The following is a 24,291-nucleotide window of genomic DNA, read 5'->3' as shown; positions in this document are numbered from 1 at the left end:
TTTAAAAAAAACGAAATAAAAGTAAAGTCGAAAGCCAAAGGAGAAACTCAGAAAAAATATTACAACCCATTTGACAAAGGCCTGATTTTCTTAGTATACAAAAAGCTTCTACAAAGCAATAAGAAAAAGAGAAATAGAAAACTAGGCAGACGACATGAGCAATATACACATATATTCACATACACACAAAGGAAATACATGTAACTTTGAAACATATTAGAAAGAAGCTTAACCTTACTCATGATAAAAAGATCATGTTAAAAATACAATGAGATAACACTCTTTTCCAGTAGAAATGGCAATATCAGAAAGTTTGACAATACATTGTTTTGGCAAGGGTGGGGTGAAACAGACACTCTTGTATTTTGTTGTTGGCATTGTAAATTGGTATAACTTTGGGAAGGCGACTTATCAAAAACTTTTAAAGCCTTCTTATTGGTAACAAAACCCAACTCCAATAGGCTTAAACAATAAAGAGGATTTATGGGTTCATACAAATGCAAATTCCAGGGGATGAGAGAACTCTGCAGTTGATTTGATTCCATGGATCAACAATATCACCAAGGACCTAATTTCTTTCTGTCAGATCTGTCTTCCAAAGTGTGAACTTCATCATAGATTTGACTTCCTTCTTGGTAGCAAAAGGGCTGTAGCATTTGAAGGCTTCAAATCAGCCATACCACACTGTCCAAAAGAAGAGACAAAGTTGGCTTCTGTTATCTGTCTCAGACGAGCAAAGAACAAAACCAAAACCAAAAACCTTCTCCCAAATATTTCAACAAACATCATCTAACATTTCATTAACTTGAATTGGGTCAATGGCTCATTCCTGAGCAATCCCCTTGACAGGACAGTGGTTTGCACTCATTGGCTATGGCCTGGGTAGTCAGAACCAATCACTAAGGCATGGGGGATGGGCTTACCCTGATTGGGTTAGGAGGGTGGTACACCCCAGCCAGAAGCTGGGGCTGAGATCAATTCCACCCCTTCAAACTTTATGACCATTAAACAATGGGGAAGATGCAGAATGGATTTGGGGCAGGGAATCACATCAGCCACTAACCACTTTGATCCACGAACCATACTTCTAGGAATTTATCCTATAAACATACTGTCAAATGTATACAAATAAGTGTGTTCAAGGAGATTGTAATAACGGGATATTGAAAACAATGAAAATACCTGGAACTGGTTAAATAAATGATATAACCATAAAAAAGAAAAGGCAGCTGTAAATGTATTATGACACAATCTCAAAGATATGTTAAATGAAAAAAGCAGAGTGAATAGCCTGCTGCCATTTGTGAAAAAAAAAAAGAGAGAAGAAATGGATATAGATACATAGATATAGATAGATTTTTAAGGGGAAGGGGGAAAGTAAACTTGTTTTCATCAAAGTATCTGCCAGATAGAGATATCCAAACACATGTGCACACACATACACCCATTTATACTTGCATTTGCATGATATGCACAGAATGTATCTGGAAGATTCATGAGAAACTGACAATAGTGGTAGTCTGGAAAGGGAACCAGGGGAACTAGGGACTAGGAGTAGGGGTAATATATAAATTTCATTGTATATCCTTTCATATTGCTTGAATTTTCTTACCATGTGCATGTATTTTTAGTTAAAAAATATGTATTAACTACATGTTTCTATGTGTTACCTGTCAGATCAGCAAAGATAAAAATATTTGTTAATAGTTGGCAAAGATGTTGGGAAACAGGCCCTCGCATATATTGTTATTTAATATAATACATCCTCTTTGAAGGCAATTTGGCATTATTTATTAAAACTAATAATGCACAGGGCACGTGAGTGCCTCAGTCAGTTAAGGGCCCAACTCTTGATTTCGGCTCAGGTCATTTTCTCAGGGTTGTGGGATCAAGCCCCACATCAGGCTCCACGTTCAGTGCGGAGTCTGCTTGTCCCTCTCCCTCTGCTCCTCTCCCCTCTCTCAAATAAATAAATAAATAAAATCTTCAAAAAATTAATAATGCACATCATCTTTCACCTAGCACTCACAACATATCTAAGATTTTATCCCACCGATATAATTACACATATTGGCAAAGATACATGAATAAATATGCAGTGTTTGTAGTAACAAAAGACTGAAAAAAAAAACCACTTAAATGTCCATCAGTAGAGGACTGGTTAACTAAATTATGATATATCCATAAAATGTAAGTTAATTTAAAGAAGGTAGAATTCTACACAACAATGAAAAAGAACTACTGATATATTCAACAACATAGATGAAGCTCACAGAAAATGCTGAATGAAAGAAGTTAGAGGCAAAAAGAGTACATACCCTTTATATGAAATTCAAATATAGGCAAAACTAATCTATGACCATAGAAGTCAGAATGTAGTTAATCCTGGGAGTGGGTAAAAAGAGGGAGCACAAGGAGCCAGCCTTCTGTGGTGCTGGAAATGTTCTATATTTAGACCTGGGGGGAGGTTACATAAATGTATATGCATATAAAAATATATACTTAAGATACATGCATTTTACTAAAATGTAAGTTATACCTCAATACATGAAAAAAAGGAATGAACTGGGGCACCTGGGTGGCTCAGTCGATTAAGCAGCTGCCTTGGGCTTGGGTCATGACCCCAGGGTCCTGGGATCGAGCCCCACATCGAGCTCCCTGCTCGGCAGGAAGCCTGCTTCTCCCTCTACCACCCCCCTGCTTGTGTTCCCTCTCTCAGTGTGTCTCTCTCTGTCAAATAAATAAAATCTTTTTAAAAAAGGAAAAAAGAGAAAGGAATGAGGTAGATTATACAGTGATATGGAATGAATTTCAAGATATATTTTTAAGTGTGTACAGATATATATATCTCCATCCATATACATATATATGGTACACTGAGAGTAAAGTATAGGAAACGATGAATAACCACAACTCTGCTGGGTAAGTTCTGGAGCAGACTTTTGCTCTGAAGTCTTCTGATCTCTGGTGGCCTACAGCTTAAGTTTGTTTGTTTGAGAGAGAGTGAGCGGGAGGGAGAGGGAGAGAATCTGAAGCAGAACCACCCCAGCCCCGCCCGGCACTGAGCACAGAGCACGATGCAGCCTGATCCTACCACTGCGAGATCATGACCTGAGCCAAAACCAAGAGCCAGATGCTTAACCAACTGAGCCACCCAAGCACCCCCCTACAGCCTAAGTTTAAAAGGCCCCATGCTTACAGGTGATGTCCAACTGGAGTTCAGGTGAGGAATAGAGAAAACAGTGGAACAGCAGTATTTGAAGAAAAAAATAGCTGAGAATTGGTGAAAGATGCCAATCTCCAAGATTCAGGAATCCCAAACATGAAAAAGAAACAAAGAAAGAAATCCCCACCTAGACACATTGTAGTGAAACTTCAGAACATCAAAGAGAATATCTTAAAAGGAGCAAGAGATTTGTTACCTACTTATAAAAGTATACAACACTACCTATGACATATTCTAGCCCCCCAAAAGAGGAAAAAAATAGAACCGGAATCTAAATCTAATCAAGCCTTAGATCTAATCAATATTCAGGAAATAAAAAGAACAGGGGAACACCACCACAGGGATGCAATCACTAAAATCCATTCTATAGGAAGCACTACAGGATGAACCACCCAGTTTCTTCAACAAGTAAATCCCATGGGAGAATAAAAGGAGGGGGAGAAGGAGGGGGCACCTATAGATTAAGAGATTTACGAAACATCAACCAATTGCAGGGGCGCCTGGGTGGCTCAGATGGTTAAGCCTCTGCCTTCGGCTCAGGTCACGATCCCAGGGTCCTGGGATCGAGTCCCGCATCGGGCTCCCTGCTCAGCGGGGAGCCTGCTTCTCCCTCTGCCACTGCCTCTCTCTATCTCTCTCTCTGACTCTCATGAATAAATAAAACATTTAAAAAAAAAAAAAAGAAACATCAACCAATTGCAATGTATAGTCCTCATTTGGAACCTGACAATCCTTGACAACAAACTCAAAATAAACACATAAATGTTTATGTTTAATAAAAGTCCTTATATTTTAGAGATACATACCAAAATGTTTATGGATAAAATGAAGTAATACGATGTCTGATATTTGCTTCAGAATAACCTTGGTGTGCAGGTTGGGGAGCAGGTCTTAGGGGAATATAGATGAAACAAGATTGGCCATGAGTTAATAATCACTGAAGCTGGGTGACAGGTACATGGGGATTCAGTATACTATTTTCTTTACTCTTGTATGTTTGAAATTTTCCATAATGAAAGTAGGAAAAAAAAGCTAAAAAGAAAAGATAGATTACCTACAAAGAAATGACTGACAGCTGATTTATCAACAACAACAACAACAACAACAACAACAACAAACCCACAGGGTTTAGAAGGTGTTTATAGTACAACACTCTTTGTGTACAAAATAACATATTCACATACATATTTTTTCACATATATTCTTATATCTGCATTGATTTATTTCTGGTAGTTCACATAAAAATCGTTAATAGGAATAGCTTCTCAGTAAGGGAATTGGGAAACTGGGGAATAGAGATGGGCATCTCTTCACCTACTCTTTTATACTATTTGAATTTTTTAGCTTGTGTTTGTAGTACCTTAAAAATATTTTCTCAGTAGGCTAGGAACAAGAGAATTTATAACTTGATAGAGTATAGATAACAATGACAACCATCATACTCCATAGCGAAATATTAGTGGCATTCACCTTGAAGTCAGAACAAATCAAGAATACTCACCTGTTTTTACAAATACCACTACTCAACATTCTTCTACAGGTTCTAGTGAAAACATTAAAAGAAGATAAAAGTTATAAATATTGTAAAGGAAGAGTCATAAAATGTCCTTGTTTACATGGGATATATAATCTAAGAAAATCAACTGAGAAATAATTAAACAGGAAGAGTTTGTTTGAAATCAATAACTTCTCTATAAAAAATTTCTTTATATTAAAATATCCAATTAGAAAATATAATGGGGAAAAAGATCCCATTCATAGTAATGGAAAAAAATGACAGAATTAAATCCAACAAGGAATGTACAAAAAGGAGTGCCTGTCTGGCTCAGTCAGTAGAGCATCTGACTCTTATCTTAGGGGTTGTAAGTTCAAGCCCCACGTTGGATGTAGAGATTACTTAAAAATAAAATCACACAGAAAAGATATGTATAAAACATTTATATGAATAAAACTATAAAATATTGGGCGCCTGGGTGGCTCAGTCGGTTAAGCGACTGCCTTCGGCTCAGGTCATGATCCCAGGGTCCTGGGATCAAGTCCCACATCGGGCTCCCTGCTCTGCGGGGAGCCTGCTTCTCCTTCTCCCCCTCCCCCTGCTGGTGTTCCCTCTCTCACTGTGTCTCTCTCTGTCAAATAAATAAATAAAATCTTTAAAAAAAAAAATAGAGCCTGGCCTATAGAACCATTATTATTAAAAAAAAAAAAACACAACTATAAAATATTGCTGAAGGCTATATGCAATATTCCTCAATAAGAGGTTTTACAATTGAAAAAAATTTCAAATAACTATAAATTTCCATAACAATCTCATTGGGATTGGGGGGGGTAGGGTGTGAATACCAGACAAGTTGGTTCTGAAGTTTATCTGAAAGAATATACAGAAAAAGCCAAGAAACTTTTAAAAGATAGAAAAAAGAAATAAGGGAAGACTTGCCTACCAGATATAAAATTACTATATAAAGGTGTGATATGCTTCAAAATAGACAAGCAGGGGTGCCTGGCTGGCTCACTTGGTAGAGCATGAGACTCTTGACCTTGGGGTTATGAATTGGAGCCCCATGTTGGGTGTACAGAGTACTTTAAAAAATAAAAAATAAGAAAGAATAGACAAACAAGTGGAACTGAATAGAGACGCAGTTACATGTGGGAATTTATTTTTTAAAGTAATCTCTATACCCAAGTTGGGGCTCGAACTTACGAATTTAGTATGACAAATACAGCATTTCAGAACCCTTCTGAGACACCACTAAAAGTATACTAATATACAAAATATGTCAAACACAAAGGACAAAAAGTTCCAGGTGTTCTCTAGAAGCAGGAAAGCCATTTGAGAAATGGTACCTGAAATAGTAGCTAGGAAGAAATTCTGGCCTAGTGCAAAGGATACAGAGCCACCCAGGGGATGCCTGGGTGGCTCCGTAAGTTAAGTGTCCAATTCTCAATCTCAGCTCAGGTCTTGATCTCAGGGTTGTGAGTTCAAGCCCCGCATTGGGCTCCACGCTGGGCATGGAGCCTACTTAAAAAAATTGAAGAAAAAAAAAAGGATACAGATGAGAAGGGGCAATTTTACCACTAAAACTATGGAAAGGCTTCAGGATCCAAGAAAACAAGAAAATGAGCATGACACATGGGGCTGAAAACTAAGTTAATTCGTTTAGTTTGTTTGTTTATTTATTTAATATTTTTTAGAGAAGCAGGCTCCCTGCCAAACAGGGAGCCCAATGCGGGACTCAAACCCAGGACCCCAGGATCATGACCTGAGCCAAAGGCAGACACTCAACCAACTGAGCCACCCAGGTGCCCCTGAAAACTAAGTTTAATTGAAAGTCTGTATATGAATATTTAGTAAAAAAGAAAAATGCTCACCCTTTGTTTTTTATTTTTATTTTCTTAAAAGATTTTATTTGACAGAGAGAGACAGCGAGAGAGGGAACACAAGCAGGGAGTGGGAGAGGGAGAAGCAGGCTTCCCGCTGAGCAGGGAGCCCCAGGGGGGGCTCAATCCCAGGACCCTGGGATCATGACCTGAGCCGAAGGCAGACGCTTAATGACTAAGCCACCTAGGCGCCCCTCACCCTTTGTTTTTTTAAAAGATTTTATTTATTTGAGAGAGATTGCAAGTGGGGGATGGGAAGAGGTAGAGAGAATCTCAAGTAGACTCCCTGCTGAGCACGGAGCTCCACTTGGGGCTTGATCCCACGACCCTGAGATCATGACCTGAGCCGAAATCAAGAGTTGGATGCTTAACCAACTGAGTCACCCAGCTGCCCCTCACCCTTTCTTGTAATCAGAGGAAATGCAAAATAAAAATGAGATACCATCATTTGCACATCTGGTTGATAAATATTTTTTAATTGATAACAAAGTATTGATGAGGTTATTGGGAAAACTGGTACCTCATACATTGCTGGATGGCCATGTAAATTGGAATAGTTTTTGTGGAGGGAAATTGAATAGTACCTATTAACATATTTTACTTCTTTAAAAGATTTTATTTATTTATTTGAGAGAGAGAGAACACAAGCAGGGCGAGCAGCAGAGGGAGCAGGAGAGGGAGCAGGAGAAGCAGGCTCCCCACTGAGCAAGGAGTCTGATGTGGGGCTCGATCCCAGGACCCCGGGATCATGACCTGAGCTGAAGGCAGAAGCTTAACCCACTGAGCCACCCAGGTGCTCCCCTATTAATATTTTTAAATATTTATTTATTTATTTATTTATTTATTTATTTATTTATTTATTTATTTTAAGGTTTTATTTATTTGCCAGAGAGAGGGAGAGAGACAGAGCACACACACAAGCGGGGGGGGGGGGGCAGCAGGCAGAGGGAGAAGCAGGCTCCCCGCTGAGCAAGGAACCCAATGTGGGAAGGAGCCCGATGTGGGACTCATTCCCAGGACCCTGGGATCATGACCTGAGCTGAAGGCAGATGTTTAACCGACTTAGCCACCCAGGCATCCCTTAAATTTATTTTTTAAGTAATCTCTACACCAATGTGGGGCTCGAACTCATGACCTGAGATCAAGAGTCATGTGCTCTTCTGACTGAGCCAGCCAGGCTCCCCTCTATTAACATTTTAGATATATAAAAATGTATATGTCTTCTTTAGATATATAAGATATATAAAAATGTATATGTCTTCTTTTCAGCAATTCCACTTCTAAGAATCTATCTTTAAGAAATATTAGCACAAATAGTAAAGATACATGTAAAATGATTCTCATTGCTGCATAATTTGTAATGACAAAAAACTGGAAACAACCTAAGTGTCCATCAGTAGGGGAACAGATAGATAAATCATAGCATATATGTACAATCAAGTACTATGCAGCACAAAAAAGAATGTCAGAGATCTATACATATTGACATGGAAATATCTTCAAGGACTATAGAGGACATATTTAATGACTAAGCAAGCAATGGAAAAATATTATAGAATGATTTCAAATTGGCCAAAAAGAAAAAACAAATTTCTCCATATGTATATAGATAGCCACTTGGACTTTTACTATGTCCCTACATGTTATATGCCAATATGTTTGCAAATGCATAGAAAATGTTTGAAAGGATACACACCAAACTAACAGTGACTTCCTCTGAAGGATAAATTTAAGGGTTCAAATATTTTATTTTCCATTTTATTCACTTTTGCAGTTTTTGTTTTTTTAGAGATGAAAGTTGAATATTTAAGTCTCACATTGATGAAGATGATACTCAAATCTATTTTCAGTGCTGGCTTTTCTCATGAATTCTAATTTTGTATTTACAATTAACTTCCTACTAGCATTTCTAGTCATATTTTGCCATAATTTCAAACTCATATCTAAAATAAAATTATCAGAATATTCAAATATTAGCTCTAGTTCCCACTTCTATTTTTGTTAAAAGCACTAGCCTTCTACCTATTACTTAAACTTGAAGCCTTGGAGTAGTCATCTTATACCATTCCATCCCATATCAGAAAAAAAAAAAATCACCAAGTCCAAGGTTTGTTTCTTCTTTTTAAATAATATCTTATGTGTCTCTTTCTTGTCTATTCTTTGCCACTCTAATCCAGGCCCGTCATTCAACAAATATTTATTGAGCATGTATTATATATGTGCTAGGCAGTTTTAGGTTCTGGGAATAGTGCATAAATACAGACTTATATTCTAGTGAGAGAAATAATGTACAAATAAAAAACTGATTATGCATTAATAGTGTTAACATTTTTATAATGCTTATCCTATACCAGACACTGTACTAAGCTCTTTAGATATGTTAACTCATTCAATACTACTAATGACCTTCTGATCTAGGCACTGTTTTGTTTTTTTTTAAAGATTTTATTTATTTGACAGAGAGAGATAGCGAGAGCAGGAACACAAGCAGGGGGAGTGGGAGAGGGAGAAGCAGGCTTCCCGCGGAGCAGGGAGTCCGATGCGGGGCTCCATCCCAGGACCCTGGGATCATGACCTGAGCCGAAGGCAGACACTTAACGACTGAGCCACCCAGGTGCACCTCTAGGCACTGTTATTAATCCCATTTTACAGTTGGGGAAACTGAGGCACATAGATCTTAAGTAGTCAAGATTTGAACCCAGGCAGCCTGATGTTATAGTTTGTCCTCTTAACTGTTAATGCTATACTGTTTCTCATGTAAAGAAACCTCAGTTGATGATAAAGGCTATGGGGAAAATCAAATGGTGTAATGTGATAGTAACGTGGACAGTAGGTGCTAATTTAGAGGGGATGGTCAAGAAAGGCCTCTGAGCTGTGATTTTTTTTTTTTTTTTGGTGGAAGAACTTGAGCAGTTTGACCTGTAAAGCTTCTACCTGTGGATTTTGCTGATTACCCAGGCATTGTGCAGTTCCTGTCTATTTCCTACAAATTGGCAGCTGGATCCAAAGACTAAATCAAACTCGGGTTCCATCTCTTTGGTATGACTATTGGATGGATACAGTATCTGTTTTCTCTTTATAATCTTAGAAGCCGTTGATGCTTACTATTTATATCTATTTATCAAGGATTGCCAAAAAGTGATGTTCTGATTTTATTATTTCTTTTCATTCATTGGAATACTTTTGTAAAAAGACATATCACCCCATCTATTTTGTTACCCAGTTCAGATGGGAAAGGCAGGATAAATGCTTGATTCTCTCCCTTTATTGATTAATTTTCAAGATAATGAATTGGTTACCTATCACGAGCTGAGACATGGATAACAAGAAGGAGCCAGCTATTCAAAAACCTGGAAGGAGACTATTCCAGGCAGGGGGATCAGATATTACAGAGGCACTGAGGAGGGAGTGAGTTGTGTAAGTTCAAGAAACACAGAACAGCACAGCCATATTACTTTCATTCTTACCTGTGGAACTATCTTGTTACAGACTGATTATGTCCCCTTATAATTCATATATTGAAATCCTACCCCCCCCAATATGATGGTATTAGGAGGTAGGGCCTCTGGGAGGTAATTAGGATTAGATGAGGTCATAAATAAGATTAATACCCTTTTAAGAGTCATGAGACAGCTTGCTTCCTCTCTCTGCTCTCCACCTAGTAGAGGGCCCTCATCAGAACTCAACTGTGTTGGTACTCTGATCTCAGACTTCCAGCCTCCAGAACTATGAGAAATAAATCTCTGTTGTTTATAAACTACCCAGACTATGATACTTTGTCATAGCAGCCTGAACTAAGACATATCTCTTACATCTATGACTCTCTCCTCCATTCTTACTATCATGCCCACTTAGTCTAGGGTCTTAGCTTTCTCCCCTGGACCACTGCCAATTATCTTCAATTAGTTTCACTGCCTCTAAGTATCTCTTCCATCCTACTCAATTAACTCTTTACTCATCAAAAGTTTTCAATTCAGTGTATAACTATTTTTGGTGATAATGCATCTATAATTTTATAACAGATGTCACTGGCAAAATAGGATTCATTTGTGGAGGGACGGAGGTGTTTGCTAGAAAGTACTGCTGGAACACCAAAGAACACGGGCTTTGTAGTCAAGACCTAGATTTCTGTCCCAGGCTCTGACACTTGATAGCTGTGTGACCTAGGGAAAATTATGTAATCCCCCTGAAGCTCAATTTCCTCATTTTATAAAAATGGTAATAAGGGCACCTGGGTGGCTCAGTCAGTTAAGCGTCTGCCTTTGGCTCAGGTCATGATCCCAGGGTCCTGGGATTGAGCCCCGCGTCGGGCTCCCTGCTTCTCCCTCTCCTCCCAGCTTGTGCTCTCTCTATCTCTGTTTTTCTCTCTCTCAAATAAATAAATAAAATCTTTTTAAAAATTACAATAATAATGCTTTTAATATACTGTTTTGAGAATTAAATATATTCTCATTTGAGATACATGTATATATTATATAGAGACAGAAAAAGATAACAGGGGCGCCTGGGTGGCTCAGTTGGTTAAGCGACTGCCTTCGGCTCAGGTCATGATCCTGGAGTCCCGGGATCGAGTCCCACAACAGGCTCCCTGCTCGGCAGGGAGTCTGCTTCTCCCTCTGACCCTCCTCCCTCTCGTGCTCTCTCTCATTCTCTCTCTCGCAAAAAAAAAAATAAAAATTTATTGAAAAAGATAACAGAATAGACAGATTTATTACAGAGCTTAGATCACATTAAAGGCTCAATAAAGAGTAGTTTAATTTTTTGCTACTCCTCCCACCATGCCTCTTGCAGAAGCTCCAATTTCAGTGATGAATTCCACCTTAAAACCCCTGTTCTAGAGCCATTTGAGAATATCCATAACCTAAGGACCCCAGTGGAGTCCTAGAAGAGTCCCTTTGACAAGCCTATCTGGGAACCAATGAGTCCCTTGGTTAATCATTCATATCTCACACTGATGAAACACTTCTCCAAACAACTGGTTTGTCTCTGATCTCTTCAACTCTAATCTCAGTGGAACCCCTAGGTACTTTATCTCTCACTTCATCCAGATCAGTTATCTCCCAGTTACACCAGATTCAGTGTTATGGTCCTTGGGATCCCTGCTTTCACTGTCCCCTTTCTTCCTTTCTGCTCCCCAAATCCCAGAACACTGCTACAGGGAGAACCGAGCAGACCAATATAAATTCATGCTGTCCAATATCAACTTGGCCCTTGCAGCTGCTCAGCAATTCCTTTATTTGTCTCATATGTTCCCTGGCACTCTCCCCACAGAGGCTGTTCCAGACCCTCCTCATTCTACTCAATCTCCCTGCTTCTATTTCTACCGAATTCATAGTAGACACTTTCATCAGTGTCTCTCCTGCAATAAATCAGTAATATCTTTCTCCCTTCCAGCCCTGTCCTCTAGCCATCCAATTCCCTTCCTGGAAAAGCAATCAATATTCTTTTTTTTTTTTTTTTAGGTTTTATTTATTTATTTAGAGAGAATCTCGAGCAGACTGCGTGCTGAGTGCAGAGCCCGATGCAGGGCTCAATCCCTATGACCCTGAGATCACGACCTGAGCCGAAACAAAGAGTCAGATGTCTAACCAACTGAGCCACCCAGGCGCTCCAAGCAATTAATATTCTTGATCTCTTATTTATCCTTTTAGAGATATTTTATGATTCTACAAGCAAAAATATGGAAAACAAAGAACTTGCACTGGTCATTAAAGATAAATAGGATTTGGATATGTGGAGACAAAGGAGATGATATTCCAAACAGAGGAAACATCCTGGGCAAAGGCACAGAGGTGGGAACGAATGGAAAAGATATATTTAGAAAACAGGGTATAGCAAGTAGAGTAATCCCTGAGAAATAATCCCAACTGCTACCTCAAGTACTACATCTCCTTTTCCAGTTCTGACTTCAGCCTGATCACCACTTCCTTGCCTGTCCTGCTCTACATACCAGCAGAGTGGAAATCTGACACTGCACGGCCCCTCACCCATCCTATCTTGCCTGGACCTCCGTTACTATTTATTGAGCTCTGACCCCAACCATCTGTTTCAGTACTGCTAAAGAGTCCTAGCTCTTTCCTGAGTCGCTTGCCAAGCCAGACACCTTCCACTTATTTGGTCACACGGACAATTTCCCCACCCCACTGAAAATAGGACAATGAATAAAAAAGATGCATTGTACAGACACTGATTTTACCAATATATACAACAGAGGTCAAGGAAATATTTTAAACTGTACAGCAGAGATGCAATCAGCAAAACCCAGACAAACCTCTACTGAAAAATAATCTGATTTCCTCAGTAAAAAATTGCAAGGAAAAAAAGAGATGAAAGGGAACCTTTAGTTTAAAAGTAACATATGGGGTGCCTGGCATACGACTCAATCTCTGGGTCATGAGTTCAAGCCCCACAGTGGGCGTAGAGCTTACTTAAAAAAATAGATAAAAGTGACATACAATACATATCCACCAATCACAATGTGTAGGCTTTATTTGGATACTGATTCAAAGAAAAAAGCTGTAAAAAATTCTTTTGACATTTATGAAACTATTGGAAATTTAAATACTGATTGGCACTTAATGATATTAAAGGGAATATTGCTTGTTTATGTGTGCTAATGGTATTACAACTATGATTTTTTTTTTTAAAAAAAAAGGATCCTTACCTCTTAATGATACATACTAAAATATTTAAGTATGAAATGATATCATGTCTGGGATATGCTCCAAAATAATATGGAAAGGAGATAGATGAAACGAGTGTGTGAAAGTTGATACTAGTTGAAGCTGAGTGTTTGGTAAATGGGGATTCATTATACTATTCTGTCTACTTTTGTACATGTTTTAAATTCCCTAAAAAAAAAAGTTTTAGAACAATGTTATTGAACTGTCAAGCATCTCATGAAAGCGTGTATATTAGTCTGAAGGAGTGGAACCGGAGGAGCTGGAATTTGAGAAGAGGAAGATCAGGGAACAGCCTCTGTGGGGAGAGTGCCAGGGAACGTATGAGACAAATAAAAGGGTTGCTGAGCAGCTGCAAGGCCAAGTTGATATTGGACAGCACGAATTTATATTGCTCTGCTCGGTTCTCCCTGTAGCAGTGTTCTGGGACTTGGGGAGCAGAAACGGAGAAAGGGGACAGTGAAGGCAAGGATCCCAGAAATAGTAACTCTGATCTGGTGCAAAAGTTTTTTGGAAAGGTGTTACATCAGTATGAGATATCACTGATCCACCAAATGCTTTGCTGGTTCCTAGATAGGCTTGTCAAAGGGACTCTGCTAGGCTAGAGTGGCTTGGTGTTATGCTTCTCTTCTAAGACCCCTCTTCTAAGACCTCAGTTGGGTCCTTAGGTTTTGGATATTCTCAAATGGCTCTAGGACAGTTCTCAGCAATGACTGAGTTTTAATCAGTAGCTATGTTACTTCAAGCAAGCTATTTCCTGCCCTGAGTCTTGGTTTCCTCATCTATAAAAATTTGGGATAATAATACCTACCTCACAGAGCAGGTGTGAGGATTAAGTAAAATAATGTGGGTAGAAGTGGTTAGCACAGTGGCATTCTATACATGATGCTTCATTCCTTCAGCAGGTGAATACAATCTCCCTTAATCCTAGAGCTGAGGCAATGGTATGTTAAATATGTTATCACTCTGTGGACTAGCAAAACCTGACTGTCAAGAAAATCCTATTTTCGGGCGCCTGGGTGGCTCAGTTGTTTAGCGTCTGCCTTCGGCTCCGGTCACAGTCCCGGGGTCCTGGGATCGAGCCCCGTGTCGGACTCCTTGCCCAGCGGGAAGCCTGCGTCTCCCTCTCCCACTCCCCCTCCTTGTGTTTCCTCTCTCACTGTCTCTCTCTCTGTCAAATAAATAAATAAAAATCTTTAAAAAAAAAAGAAAATCCTGGGTGGCTCAGATGGTTAAGCATCTGCCTTCGGCTCAGGTCATGATCCCAGGGTCCTGGGATCGAGTCCCATATCGGGCTTCCTGCTCCTTGGGAGCCTGTTTCTCCCTCTGCTTCTCTCTCTCTCTCTCTCTGTCTCTCGTGAATAAATAAATAAAATCTTTAAAAAAAAATCCTATTTTCTTATTGAAACATTATAAAATTGGATATTGAAGATGTGTCCCTCCTCTCCAAGAGAAAAAAACACCCCAACTTTCCTAATAGTCTGAAGTGAAAGCTTTTGGTGAAGAGAAAGAGGAGTAATAGTAGTACTAACAATAGCAAACACTTATATAGTACTTACTATATATGCCAAACACTGTTCTAAATATGTGTTAGCTATTATTACTGTAATATACAAATCTGGACCTCAAAGGACAGATATGACCTAGAGATAAAAATGTGTGAGTCATCTGCATGTGGGTGGTATTTGAAGTCATGGGCATAATTGAAAATGTCTAGAAGAGTTATATATAAGAAGAGAGCAAGACTAGGGCTACATCCTGAGGAACTTCATCACTTGATGGCCAGGTAGAAAACGAAGAGCCGGCAAAGGAGACTGAAAGGAATGGCCAGAGAAGTAGGAGGACAGCCGAGAGGAGCCGTGGGTCATAGAAGCCAATGTATTAAATGTTATTTCAAGGAAGAAACTATCATGAGTGTCAATTTTTGCTTGTGAGATCAAGTAAGACAAGGACTAAAAAGTACCCATTGGATTTAGTGACTTGATGGCCCAAAGTGACCTTATCACTACAGACTGAGTGGGTTGGAAGTCAAATTAAAGTGTGTTTTGAAGGGAATAAGAAGGTGGAAATAGAAAATGAATAGTTATTTCAAGAAGTTCACTTATAAAGGAGAGAGAGGAGTTAAGTAGCAGTTGGAAAGGGTTATGTAGTCAAGGGAAATTGTTTTTGTAAAATCGGAGACTTGAGCATGTTTAAATGTCAATGAAAATATCCAATGAGAGGGAAAGGTTGAATAAACAGGAGAGAGAAAGGATAATTAATAGTATAAAGTTCCTGGGAAGGTGTGAGGGAACAGGATACAAAGTACAATGGGAAGAAATAAGAAGTGTAAAGGAGGTAAGGAGAGGATTTGTGCTAATGTGAACAGATATGTACATTTGATGGTGGGAAGTAGGGAAGTAAATGAGATAACACATGCAAAGCACTTAGCATAGTGTCTGGCATGTTAGTTTGTATGAGAAACAGTAGCTATGGTTATTGTTGTTGTTATTATTATTAATGTTATGCACCTGCTTGAAACTTTCTTACATTTTAGGCTTTGGACTATGTAAAATAAGTACATTACGTTATTAATTCTATAAACTTGAAATTTTATAGATCAAGTTTATATACAACAAGGGTTACTTTAACTTTTTGATTCCTCACCTTCATCCTCTCCAGGAAATCTGAGTAGTTGCTGGTCCCCTGATTTTGATAAGATAGAAAAAAGTTGTACATTTAAGATTAGTGCACTTTCTGCACTTTTCTATATGCATTCTACACCTCTAAATTTTTTTAATGTCCATCAAAGCCCCTATTGATGTCAACTCACCTGTAGAAAAATGACATTAAAAGTAGACCGCTGCCAGGGTTTGAAAGGATCTGAAAGGTTCAGGTCAAGGGGAAAACTTATTTGTACTTCAAATCCATATAACGAGAGCAGAGAAATGAGCCAGAAATGCTGAATTTCCTGGAAGTCCAGGAAGCCCCTTTAACTCTGATCAAACTTCTCTGTGAGGTTGAGATGCATTCCCTGGATGCATTCTCCAATATCCCCTAATCTTGCGTCAATCTCCAAATCCTCAGCCATGCTGTCCTGTGACCCCTTACCTTTGCTGCCCATGTCCGTTCTCCCACCTCCATCTTACTTCTAGCTCCCAATGAGACCTTATGTTCCTTGAATCTGAACTGAGAGAAAAGAGTGCTATGAAAAGAATTTGATGGGGTGCCTGGGTGGCTCAGTCATTAAGCGTCTGCCTTCGGCTCGGGTCATGATCCCAGGGTCCTGGGATCGAGCCCCGCATCAGGCTCCCTGCTCAGTGGGAAGCCTGCTTCTCCCTCTCCCACTCCCCCTGCTTGTGTTCCCTCTCTCACTGTCAAATAAATAAATAAAATCTTAAAAAAAAAAAAAAAGAATTTGAGATCATTTTGAGGGCTTGGTGAAGCTTCCTAGTGTGAAGTTTCTTAGAGTTTGAATCTCCCAGATTCCTGGTCACCCTGTTGAGGGAGTAAATCTAACTCAAAGGAGACTCAAGAAAGAAATAATCACTCCTCTGATTAAGAATCTACATTTTAGGGGCACCTGGGTGGCTCAGTTGTTAAGCGTCTGCCTTTGGCTCAGGTCATGATCCCAGGGTCCTGGGATCCAGCCCCGCATAGGGCTCCCTGCTCCGCGGGAAGCTTGCTTCTCCCTCTCCCACTCCCCCTGCTTGTGTTCCCTCTCTCGCTGTGTCTCTCTCTGTCAAATAAAATCTTAAAAAAAAAAAAAAAAGAATCTACATTTTAGGGGCACCAGGGTAGCTCATTTAAACGTCTGCCTTGGGGCGCCTGGGTGGCTCAGTTGTTAAGCGTCTGCCTTTGGCTCAGGTCATGGTCCCAGGGTCCTGGGATCGAGCCCCGCATCGGGCTCCCTGCTCGGCGGGAGGCCTGCTTCTCCCTCTCCCACTCCTCCTGCTTGTGTTCCCTCTCTCGCTGTGTCTCTCTCTGTCAAATAAATAAATAAAATCTTTAAAAAAATAAAATAAAATAAAATAAACGTCTGCCTTTAGCTCAGGTCATGATCCCAGGGTCCTGGGATCGAGCCCTGCATTAGGCTCCCTGCTAAGCTGGGAGTCTGCTTCTCCCTCTCTCTCTGTCCCTACCCCCTGCTCGTGCTATTGCTCAGGCTCACTCTTTCTCAAATGAGTAAATAAAAAATATTAAAAAAAAAGAATCTACATTTTTAAAAGGCCTATACTGCCTTTCTCTCTTTTTTACATTTTATTTTATTTAAAGATTTTATTTATTTACTTAACAGAGAGAGAGAGAGAGAGACACTGAGAGAGGGAACACAAGCAGGGGGAGTGGGAAAGGGAGAAGCAGGTTTCCCGCCAAGCAGGGATCCCGATGCGGGGCTTGATCCCAGGACCCTGGGATCATGACCCGAGCCGAAGGCAGTCGCTTAACCAACTGAGCCACCCAGGCGCCCCTTAAAATTTATTTTATTTAAATTCAATATAGTATGCTATGAGTTTCAGAGATAGAGTTTAATTCTAACTCTCTTTTAAATCATGTTCAAAATCCTTCATCTAGAATTTTAGCCTCCTCCCAATCTAGCTACACTCAACTAACTTTTTTGTTCCCTCCCTTAAACACATCCTCTGTCTGATATGTTAGCAGTGGTTCCAAACAGCAAAGGGACTAAGCTTGGAAAGAGTCTAAAGAGGAACATTTACTTTTTACTCTACATACTTCTGCACTGAGTATTTTACAGTGACAATGTATTACTTCTGGAATTTAAAATAAAACACAGAAAGTAAAATAAAACACCTTCCAGCCTCAGTTTGGCTCTCCCCACTCTTCCATACCCATCCAAATTTCTCATTCCAACAAATTTCCATTCAAAACGTGTCTCTTACCCCTTATATTTTTGGTCAATTGATTTTCAACTAGGGTGCTAAGACAATCCAATGGGGACAGAATAGCCTTCTCAACAAATGGTGCTGGGACAACTAGATACCCATATGCAAAAACATAAAGTTGGAATCCTACCTCATGCCACATATAAAAAATAACTCAAAATGGATCAAAGACCTAAATGTAAGAGTAAAACTATAAATCCCTTTGAAAACATAGGAGCGAATCTTCTTCATGACCTTGAATTAAGCAATGTTTTTTTTGGCTATGACATCAAAAATATAAGCAACCAAAGAAAAGATAAATTCTTCATATAAATAACTTCATAGAAGTTAAAAACTTTTGTGTACCAAAGGACACCATCAAGGAAGTAGAAAGACAAAACACGGAATGGGAGAAAATATTTCCAAGTCATATATCTGACAAGAGACTTGTCTCCAGAATATATTTAAAAAATTCGTACAACTCTGAGGCACCTGGGTGGCTCAGTCATTAAGCGTCTGCCTTCAGCTCAGGTCATGGTCCCAGGGTCCTGGGATCGAGCCCCGCATCGGGCTCCCTGCTCAGCGGAAAGCCTACTCCCTCTCCCACTCCCCCTGCTTGTGTTCCCTCTCTCGCTGTGTCTCTGTCAAATAAATAAATACAATCTTTAAAAAAAAATTCATACAACTCAATAAAAAGGCAAGCTAAGTTAACAAATGGGCAAAGGATTTGAATAGACATTTCTCCAAATAAGAACACAAATGGCCAATAAGCACATGAAAATATGCTCAACATCATTATCATTGGGGAAATGCAGTTAAAACCATAATGAAATTCCACTTCACACCCATAAAAAAAGGACAAATAACAAGTGTTATTGAGGATGTGGAGAAACTGGAACCCTTACACTGCTGATGGGAATGTAAAATGGTACAGCCTCTTTGGAAAACAGTCTGGCAGTTTCTTAAAAGGTTAAAGTTACCATTTGACCCAGAAATTATACTCCTAGGTATATATCCAAGAGAAGTGAAAACAAAAGTCCACATAAAAACTTGTATATAAATGTTCGTAGGAGCATTATTCAGAATAATGGAAACAACCCAAAGGTACCTCAATTGATGAAATAAACATAATGTGGTATATCCGCACAATGGAATATTATTCAGCCATAAAAGGAATGAGGTACTGATACACGTTACAACATGGAGGAACTGTGAAAACATATGCTAAGTGAAAGAAGCCTCTTACAAAAGCCCACATATTATATGACTCCAGTCATATGAAATATCCAGAACAGGTAAATCCATAGAGGCAGAAAGTACATTAGTGGTTGTCCACAGCTATGAGTTTGGGGGGGGGATACTGGTAGTGACTGCTAATGGGTATAGGGTTTCTTTTTGGAGTGATGAAAATTGATTGTGGTTGCACAACTCTGAGTATACTTAAAAAACACTGAATTTTACACTTTAAATGGGTGAATTGTATGATATGTGAATTGTATCCCAACAAAGCTGTTAAAAAATGTTCTTCCATGGAGCTTTCCCTTTCTACTATAGTCCACATTAATCACTCCACTCTCTCTCAACTCCTATAGCTCTTAATAACTGTACTGTACAATTTAACACTCAGTTAAGCTACCTGATAATGTTTATTATTATTTAATGTAGATTAGTCTGTCAGCCAGACTACAATTTTCCTGAGAGGAATAAATAAGTCTTCTGTTTCTCAGATAGCTCTAAACTGACTGATGAATCACTGGGGAAAAAAATAAATAAAAATAAAAAGTAAAAAAAAATAAAGTGTTATGGCTCTTCCTGAATATTAAAAAAAAAAAAAAAAGATAGCTCTAAACCACCTAACACACAACTGGGCACACAATAAGTACTCAGTAGATTACCTGGTGATTGTAAAGAACAGATTGAATGTACATGTGCTTGTTTTCACACACGTGTGTTAAAGACACACAGAAGCTGGGGGGAATGAAGACAATCTTACAGATAGTGAGGTGAGAGAACGACACTATGTGAAACTGCAGAATACAAGATTTATTTCAGGGAAAAAAACAGCATGGTTTGGACACTTTTGTTCTCCCCTCCTTCAGCCTGCTGCTGCTCAATGACACCACATGGCCAACCATATCCTGGTCTCTGAGATTCTAAGGGAACCACTGAGGTCCTATCTAGATACTTGACTGGTGTCACTATTCCCCCATTGCTTCCTCCTCTTCCTCCTCCTCTGTCCAGCTCAGATCATCATCTGAATCCTCAGATTCTTCCTCATCCATCTCTAACCCAACCCCTGCCTTAGCCTTCTCAGCTAGTGCATCAGGGTGCTCCAGCTGGGCCCAGGATCCTGGGTCAGCCTTGACCAAGGAGATTTCAACCCGAGATGGCATCAAGGAGACAGAGCTCTGCTCCACGTTTATGACCTGAGGAGGAGGAAAAGATAGAGGAACACAAGAAGAAGAAAATGAGGAAATCAAAGGGATTGGGGTCAGGGTGGGTGGTAATGAATGACAAAGAAAAATAAACAAATGTAAGGTGGGCAAAACAAGATAGGGGAGGAACAAAATGATACAGTAACAAAGAGAGAAAGAGGAAAGAAGGAGGAGAAGGAGGAGGGGAGAGAAAAAAGAGAAAGGGGGAGAAAGAATATCAAAGCAAATGAAGAGAAAACCTCCACTTTCCCACTATAATTCCTTCCCTCAAGACACCCTCTATTCATTCCAGTCTGGTCCTTCTTTTTACCCCATCTTCCTCCCCCTCCTGTGCCCCTTATCTTCACTTACCCCCCAGAGCTTCATCTGTGCCTGGAACACACGGTTACCATCAAAGACAATGTGGATATGGAGCTGAGAAAAAAGAATTACAGGGGTAGTAACAATCCTAGAAGGTCAGAACAAGCTATTACAACAGAGAACCAGGCCAGAGGTGTGAGCCCTATATCTACAGGTCAGCCAGATAGTCCTGACCTACTAGCTCTTCCTCTCAGGGGACTATGGAGCCCACATGTTTGCTGCATACAGCAACTCTGCCTGTAAAATTGTAGTATTACCCAATTCACCAGCCTCCCAACCAGCATCAGACATTCCTCACCTCAGTTTGACTGGCCTTCACCCAGTTGAACGCAGGAAGTGGAATCTGGCCATATACAGTCACCACTACTAAGGAATCTGTCTGGTGCCAATCATGACGGCAAGACGCTGGCAGCTAAAGAGAGGATGTGAAATGTGTGTGGTAAGAATGAACTCTTCACCCAAGGGAAGTTCTCAGGTGTGTCTAGAGAAGAGACACAGAATCTCAGAAAGATTAATACTACTTCATATGGCAAAGCCTCCAGGCTGTTGAGGATAAGCAGAATCTTATTTGGTCTGTACAAAAGGGAGGAGATAGAGAGCTTGGCCATGAGGTACATGGAGGGGTAATTATTTCTGGAATTGGGTTCTAATTAAAAGTTCAAGAAAGCTGGGCTTACCTGCTTCCCCCAGTCATGCCTACCAACTCTGCATCCTGGCTGTGCCAGGAATGCCCCAAAATCCAGGGTCTGGATGCCACAACAGCTCCAAGACTTCATCCTGAGGTAGGAGGATAATTCAACTGAATCTCCTTTCCCCTCCCCATGAGCTTCCACTCCCATATTATGATCAACAGTGGGAGAAACTGGCCTTATAGACCCTACCCAGTCCCCTCTCTCACCCCTCATGGAATCGAGGTGCTCCTGGGTGGTAGGTACATGGAGTAGCATCACTCTCAGGGCCTTGGTAAACCTAAGATGGGTAAAGGAGAATCAGAAGAATCAGGTCATTCTAAAGTATACCCCACATAGCCTCATATCTATACCGTCATCCCAGGTATAGCATCTCTCAGCCACATGCTTGTACCCCTTATAAGCTCTTACTCACAGCATCACATCCTGGATTCTGGCAGCTGGAACCAGTCCGGATCAGACTACTGTCAAGTCCTGAGCAAAGGAAACAGAGTCAGGAATCTATCTATTCCCTCCACCTAATTGCCACTTTCACTAAATTCCAGTCTGCAAAGCCTGTCCTACTGAGGACCCACTTACCTGCTCCAGGTTCCTGGTCTAATTCCTTCTGTTCCAATGCCATTTCCAGGGCTTGGGATATATTTAGTGGAAGCAGCTTTGGAGGCAACTCTGACCTAGGGGGTATGGGTGGGGTGATTTAGTTCTGACCCATTAACCATGATCATTAGCTCCAACACTCCCACCAGTTGTAATGGTGTCAGAGAAATCTGGTGAAAGTGGGGGCAGGGTTGGAAAAGTTGGGTAGCAACTCCATTGCCAATTATCTTCTTTGTGGACATCCCAAGTCCCTGAACCCTGGGGAAATCCCTAGGGCTTTTTTGCCCATCTATTCAGTTGCTCTCAATCTACATTTCTTTGCAGAACTGCATCATATCCTCGTCCTCTTCTAATTGTGGACCTAATGTGACTTTCTTCTGTTGCTCATGCTACTTCCACAAAATTAATTTATTCTCTACAGCCGTTTGGCTGTCAATACTGCATCTTTTTCTTGATGTAAAACTCATTTTAAAGCTTTTTTCCAAAGAGAAAAAAAAAATCAAGTCATTCTCAACAATCTCTCTTGTATTATAACTACGTATTTATGAGGGGCCATCTACTCTATTGACTTTAAATACCTATCCCATCACCCCCATACCAACCTTAAAGCAAAGACATTATTTCTGGATACAAATTTCCCCTAAGGTATAAAATATACACAAAACCCTGACACTTGGCCCTCCTCTTATCCCTAGTCCCCAAGCCCCAGTGACCCATTAATCACTTCTAGGAAGCTCCATGAATGTAGGAAAAACCCAGGGACTTCCTCCTCTTTACTTGGGCCTCTCCCGACGCAAAGTCTCTGCTGACTTTGGAATCGTATTCAGAGGTTTTTGCTCCTGAAGTGAACTGCTTGTGGCAGGCACCTCAGGTTGAGGAGCCTCAGGGAGCTTCTCAGCACAGTGTGGTCCCACAGTACAGCCCTAGTACAGATAAGGAAAGAAGGTTTAGGGATAGAATCCTTCTATTAGGGACAGAATCCAAGGAAGTAAATAATTTACCTTGATGTTTAAGAACTCAGAGAAATCTACAGTTCGCTTCCGGCAGCAGGACCAACCCTGATAACAAAAGACCCAGCTCAGCTTAGATTCCTGGCTATATTTCCTTTGGGAAATGCTCTTGCTATCCCCTCTTGCCTACTCCTCACCTTCAGTGCATCATGGAAGATTGGGACCCCAGGGTGATGGCAACAGGAATCTGTGGATACCAGCAGAAGGATCAAGGAAAGGCAACTATACCAAGTATCACTTCTCTTACGTCTTCCACAGATTTATATGCTCATGGTTTTTCTTTAGAACGTAAAAATAAGATTGAAGACCACCCAGACCAATTAAATTAGGTCAGATACACTAAATTTCTCTGCTCCTTTAACAGACTGCCCACAGCTGACCACTCCCCCAGCACTCACAAGAGCCCCCTGGCAAAATCAGAATTACTCACTCACCGGGAAGGTTGGCATTGGGGTCAAAGTGCTGCCCACAGCCTTTGTTATGGCAGAGTAGAGACATGGAGGACGTTGGTAGAATTACTGAAAGGGTATTTCAAGGAGTCTGGCTGCCGAGTGGGGAACACCTCTTAGTCTGGAGGCTTTTAGCTGTCTGCAAGGGCCAGCTGTTTCTATCTTTAGTTCAGGAGGCGTACACCTCCTAACATGGGCAAGGGAACTTCAACTGGTCTTCTCAACCAATAGGAGAGCGCTCAGGAGCATTTTAGCTCTGGGGCTCAAGAAAAAATGATCAGGCAGAGTAGGGCTTGGAACTTGGGTGAGGTCAGCTAACCACTGCTGAGACAGTTTTAGATTTACCAGGCCAATTCCAAGCCTCTGACATACCAGCAGCTGCTCAGAAATGAATCCCAATTTTGAGACCCCTCCCAGCTCAACGAAGGTACCCCAGTTCCTCCAACTCATTTTCTTCCTCTTTCAAAGCAGCAGCTTTCCTCTCATCCTCATTGCTTCTGTGTACCGCCAATAGCACCAATCTTTGTCAACCACAGAAGCCATAGTATGCATCCAACCTCCCCAAATTTGCCTAAATGGATGATTCAAACTTTTGAGCAAAAGGTAATAAA

The 24,291-nt window shown here is 40.4% G+C and overlaps 1 protein-coding gene across 6 annotated transcripts; it reads right to left on the bottom strand.

Annotated features, from left to right (window-relative positions):
* Nucleotides 1-416: 416 nt before the first annotated feature.
* ITGB1BP2 (integrin subunit beta 1 binding protein 2) lies at nt 417-24,282 on the bottom strand. Of its 6 annotated transcripts, none has more exons than XM_035028725.1 (13): nt 23,666-24,282; nt 23,369-23,418; nt 23,223-23,279; nt 22,999-23,144; nt 22,204-22,298; nt 22,040-22,098; nt 21,834-21,904; nt 21,613-21,712; nt 21,234-21,347; nt 20,927-20,989; nt 15,928-15,966; nt 4,728-4,769; nt 417-684 (listed from the first exon to the last, which is right to left on the bottom strand). In XM_035028725.1, exons 1-12 carry the CDS (start codon nt 23,727-23,729, stop codon nt 4,761-4,763), a joined length of 867 nt encoding a protein of 288 aa, XP_034884616.1. In that variant the 5' UTR covers nt 23,730-24,282; the 3' UTR covers nt 417-684; nt 4,728-4,760. The 6 variants fall into 6 exon arrangements, with proteins under 6 accessions (XP_034884616.1, XP_034884614.1, XP_034884615.1 ...); XM_035028724.1 differs by lacking the exon at nt 417-684 and adding an exon at nt 4,048-4,116; XM_035028723.1 differs by lacking the exon at nt 4,728-4,769.
* Between the last annotated feature and the right edge of the window lie 9 nt (nt 24,283-24,291).

Source organism: Mirounga leonina, unplaced genomic scaffold (assembly GCF_011800145.1).
Source record: "Mirounga leonina isolate KUSES-001 unplaced genomic scaffold, KU_Mleo_1.0 Mir_204, whole genome shotgun sequence".
Taxonomy (NCBI): Eukaryota; Metazoa; Chordata; class Mammalia; order Carnivora; family Phocidae; genus Mirounga; species Mirounga leonina.
This window is presented reverse-complemented; position numbering and strand designations above follow the sequence as displayed.